We start from the raw sequence: 5,000 nt of genomic DNA on the forward strand, positions 1-5,000 counted from the left end.
TTTCGCCGTTACGGGGCGGACCCCTATCCTAGTACTAACCCCATTCGAAGGAGCTTAACTTTAGCTGATACTTGGACTAGCATCAACGATTGTGATCTTTGTTTTCACTTCACACATATCTTGCCGAATTTTATAACATTTCAGAGGGAGGCGCGGGGACATTGTGTTGTGTTCTTGGGCAAGACACTTTACTCTCACGGTGCCTCTCTCTATCCAGGTGTTTAAATGGGTACCGGCGAAGTTAATGCTGGGGGTAACCCTGCGATGGACTTGCATCCCATCCAGGGGGGAGTAGAAATACTCCTAGTCGCTTCATACTACAGAAACTGGAGATAAGCGCCGGCCTGATGGGCCTTCTAGGTTCGTAGCAGACTTTACCTTACCTTACCTTACCTCAGAGAAAAAAAGCAAACTAACAAAAGCCAAGTGAAGCTATGATCCTCGCATAGCTTCACTTGATTTCATATCCGCAGTTCATATATGATCTATTTCATATATCATTTCATCGTTAACAAAAACCCGGTGTCTTGCCGTCATTTTGTCACAAATGCATCTTTGTTTCGTCAGTTGTCAGTATTAAACACGGAAGGCAACTTGATCACAGGCGGCAGCTAAAATCGATGTCACTATGATTTTGCTATATATTACTTGTACAACCAAAAGTATGATTAAAAGATTGAACGTAACAAAAATCTCCCAAAATGGTTAACTTGTTATATTCGTGGCACAAAATTTATGTTTTCATCTCGCAAATTTTGTTGCTGATGGCAAATTGTTTTATTCTCGATCGACACTTTCTAAAAGGTTCCTTCTGCTCTTCTTAAAAACTATTTATCAATATTTATTTAACATTTGTTTGCATTTGCAAATTTAGTAACATTAATAATGAGTGTTTTTACAACAAACAACTTCAAGTTAAATTACTGATTTATCTTTCTGGTAATCTCTCGCCTTTTTCCGAAGTTTACCTGTAGTTGAAGTTCACTGTAACTGGACAATTTGTGGTAACTGTTTGTGCATCCCACGGATACGCCCTTATAGGTGTCTTGTTAGATATCGACTTTAATGGAATCTTAACTCTTAATTTCTTTAAACTTCTAGGAACACAGGGTCAAGCCAATAATTCAACAGGTGCTGGAAACATATTTGGCGGACCAAAAATACGATCCCAACTATTGCAAGAAGATCTCAGTCCAGATGAGCGAAGAGATCAAGGAGCAAGTCAAAAAGCTTTGTTATCACCGATACAAAATCGTTTGTCAAGTCATCGTAGGAGATTTCCATCAACAAGACGTCAAAATTGTGAGCCGGTGCGCCGGTGCGAGTTTAGAAATTACCATTTATATGCAGTTGGGATTGTTTTCGGAATTTACTGTGAATAGTGTGCAGATTCACTTTTAATTCTCTCCTGCTACATTGAAATTGATTCAAACCAGATTAGCAGAAGGAGCCCGTGACCTAGGCTCGATTTCCAGCCATTTTGGGAGCCCAAATTCCTTGCCCCGTTGGGAGGAGGATAATACCGAACTCCCAAAACGTTAACGGCTGAAAATCGAGCCTACCCATGACCAGGAGCGAACAACTTCCATATTAGGCCTATGTCACGGCATTTTTACAAACCGATCTATTTTTAGACTACCTTTTCCCGCAAAAAAACACAAAGGCAATTCCATTTTGGTGACTCTTTGACTTCAACTTAGTTTCTTGTCATTGGTCACTGGGCTCCTGTGGGAGTCTCATTCGTGGGGAATTTAATCTACATGAATCAAAGGCCCCTTCGAGCCAACTCATTATGAGCAACCAACTTGAGTCCTGTTAATTATCAATGTTGCAGTTGAAGCTGAGAGACGCAAATGTGGAGAAACTTACAGAACATCACTTATGTCCAACATGCAAAACTATTTCAGTCCCCTATCAGACATAATTTTAAGATTGGCCATCTACGGCATCCGTTTATTGTTTGCGTGACGTACGGTTAAATTGTGGACTTCTTTTGATACTGGACGTAGAATAACAAGTGTCTACTGACAAAATAATTCGTACATCACATTCTTAGTGGTTACAACCAAAGGGTTAACAGACTGAGTTTCTTGTTATTCGAAAGACCCTATTTTTAGTTTCCGTGCCGATAAGTAAGCCTTTTTTTTTTATGTCACACAACACTCAAAGCATGTCATGGCGTTGTGTCTGTGTAAGGGCCAAAATATCTGACTATCGGTACCGTTTTCTCGACTTTCTTTCCCGTAATTTCCACTGTTTACAAGCGGTCTTAGGTCTTAATTTTCGTCAAATTTCCAATTGCTCTTTTACGTGAAGACTGTGTGGAGTTGAGTACAAATTGGCCTGGGCTTGGGCTTCGAAGGCATTAGGGCGAAGATTCGTAAAGTCCATGGTTCTACGGTCCACACAAAATGACCACTCCACAATAAGTCATTCATTGCGCTTGCGCTCACGAATGAGTTAAAAATCGGTTTGTAGAATCGCCGTCACAGTAATATATATATAGGGCTGTTATTCGCTCCCAGTCATGGGCTGCTGGTAGCAGCAAACGTTTTCTGATTGTCAACCTAAATGATGTCTTAAAATCTTGCAAATTGACGAAAAGGGAGGCGGCGTGGTCCAGTGGTTAGGGTGTTGGGTTTGCATGCGGTTGCTCAACTTTCAAATCCCGTTTAATTTCTGGTTTGGTTTTGTTTCCGGTTGTCCCGGATTCAACTCTGTCACGTTTTGTGAATAGCCAACTGGTTGCCTCCTGCCATTTGGGGTTCTCAACCATGTTTCCTAGGTTATTAAAAGTGGGATGCCTGTGAACTAGCTTGTTAGCGAAGTGCACTTGCACGATAAACAACGCATTTACTTACATATTTTTAAACCGAATGTTGTTTAAATTTTAAAAACGACCAGTGTATTCAGTTTCCACATAAGGCCATACGGTATATTTAGTAAATAAGCCTCTTCAAGCGGCTGAAAGATTGTCCGAAAAATGAATATTTGGCCGAGAAGCGAGGCTTCTGTGACGACCATCTCTACGTATACGCCAAGGACATTATTAGCCACACGCCAGCAAGCCATGAAGGCGTTTATTTATTTTGTAACCGTTTCATTAGTTTTCATATCCCGCAAAAACGTCTCGTAAGGTCAGTGTTGATCTGATGGCGCCCAAAATTCAACTCATTCAATTTCTCGTGATTGATCTATCACTTTGAGGCTTTGCCCCAGCACATTCACAGATACACTTTGCACGCGAAACAAACAAAGGGTCTCCAATTTTAATCAATCATAAGAAGCCAAGTCACGCGTGACTGCTACTGCCATGTTGTTTTCAGGGACATGACAACTGATTTTTGCGGGAACTGGTATTCTAAAAATAGACTCATTTGTGACTGTGCTGGGAAGCCCACCCATGCCATAACAACACTCTTATCTAATTCACTCTTGTGGAAATCAATTAGCATTGGAAAGCGCACGAAAAGTTTGGGGAGAGGAAAAAATAGTACGAGGATTACTATCAAAGATTGAAACTCCATAACAAGTGTAATATGCACAATGGTATATTCTGGTTATGTAATGTCAGTGAACATATCAGATACAACAAAGACAACAATGATTGTCGACAGAAGGGATTGGCAATTATGTACATGCTATGTGAAAAGAACTTTAAACTTACAACCATCGCTCTTTGTATTAACTTCGACTGGACTCTAACAAATATGAGTACTTGAACTCGATTTGTTCACAAGATGTTTGTGAAATATGAGAGACAACCGCTAATATGCTCCAGTCAAAACACGCTCCAATTGACATAGGCATTGTAATAGCTAAAGTAGAAAAAACTTCAGCTGCGATGTTTGCACTCTTAATTTTTCAGACAAATAATGAGGTTTTGTAGCACTCCAAAGCCAATGCATACGTTCTTGTCACGTGTTTTTTTCAATCACAGGGCTCTTCTCAGACACGTTATGAAAGAGGGGCAGTGATGCCGTTTACGTAAACCCTGATATGAATCATCGATCACTGACATTTCTTGTAGGAAAGAGGAAAAAATGTCACAAATATAAATTGAGAGGCAAAAGTAGTAATCACGTTCTATGGCTCATTTTTTGTTAAACTTTTGTGGTCGCTGGCATTTGAACGAAAACAAAGCTCTCGTCTGGAACGAGTGACTAGTAATGCTGGAGTCTGATGATTTGTGGATGTTCAGCTTTGATATTTCTTTCAGTTGCACGTGAACTATTGCATAGCATTCCTTTCATCCTCTCCCTGAATCGTTGGTTTATCAGAGCATAGGCAAACGGGTTGACAGCTGAATTGAAAGCAAGCAAGGAGTGAGCTATGGGAACTGCAACATCGCTGACTTTGCAGAGGCCAAAATCTTTCAAAACGTGAATTACGTTGTCTGAAATCCAGGTAATTTCAAAGAGTGTAGTAACAGACAAAACCATTAAGGTCACTCGTTTCCGTACTTTCAACACACCCTGTGTAAGAAAAAGGATGATACGATCATTTGAGCCTCATTTGAAATTAGTGTCAAGAGAATATAAAGAAAATACTTTAATCGTAGGGACACCGGGTCACCTTCCAGACGGGGATGAACTCATTTCCACGGGTAACGAAAATATGACTCAACTGTTTCTTTTTATCTGGAATGACGTTTCATTGCAGAACGTTTAATGATAACATAAATTTTGTTTTGCTGGCTTTCTGTAGCGTGGTCAGCGTGATCAATACAAAACCAAAGAAAACGTTTGCTTGAGAATAGATCTTAATTCACATGAAAGATCTTGCGGGCACCTCTTGGACACGACACAATCGCAGCATTTGGTAGTGTTTAGGTCGAAGCACCGATCGAACGTTCGCTTTTAGGTGTTGTGATAACTTCTTGTATTAAATCAACAATTTTGGTGATTGTTAATGATGACGGATGTTACAGGGTGTAATTGAAAGGACGTGTCCAAGGTGGAATGCTAAGAAGCAACAACTTGTTTCATTGTTTCGGGGAA

The 5,000-nt window shown here is 40.2% G+C and overlaps 1 protein-coding gene and 1 pseudogene across 14 annotated transcripts in view; one reads left to right on the forward strand and one right to left on the reverse strand.

Annotated features, from left to right (window-relative positions):
- The window catches only part of LOC138052503 (dynein light chain Tctex-type 5-like), a 9,512-nt pseudogene extending 5,034 nt beyond the window's left edge, over positions 1-4,478 (forward strand).
- LOC138052499 (bombesin receptor subtype-3-like) overlaps positions 3,529-5,000 on the reverse strand; it is a 65,302-nt gene continuing 63,830 nt past the window's right edge. For all 14 annotated transcript variants that reach the window (XR_011133091.1, XR_011133097.1, XR_011133094.1 and 11 more), the window contains one exon: positions 3,529-4,475. Coding sequence is in view for 4 of the 14 variants with exons in the window: in XM_068899026.1 (XP_068755127.1) it covers positions 4,164-4,475 (312 nt within the window). In the remaining 10 variants the exon portion in view is untranslated. The remainder of the gene's footprint in view (positions 4,476-5,000) is intronic.

This window comes from Montipora capricornis, chromosome 6 (genome assembly GCF_036669925.1).
Source record: "Montipora capricornis isolate CH-2021 chromosome 6, ASM3666992v2, whole genome shotgun sequence".
Taxonomy (NCBI): domain Eukaryota; kingdom Metazoa; phylum Cnidaria; class Anthozoa; order Scleractinia; family Acroporidae; genus Montipora; species Montipora capricornis.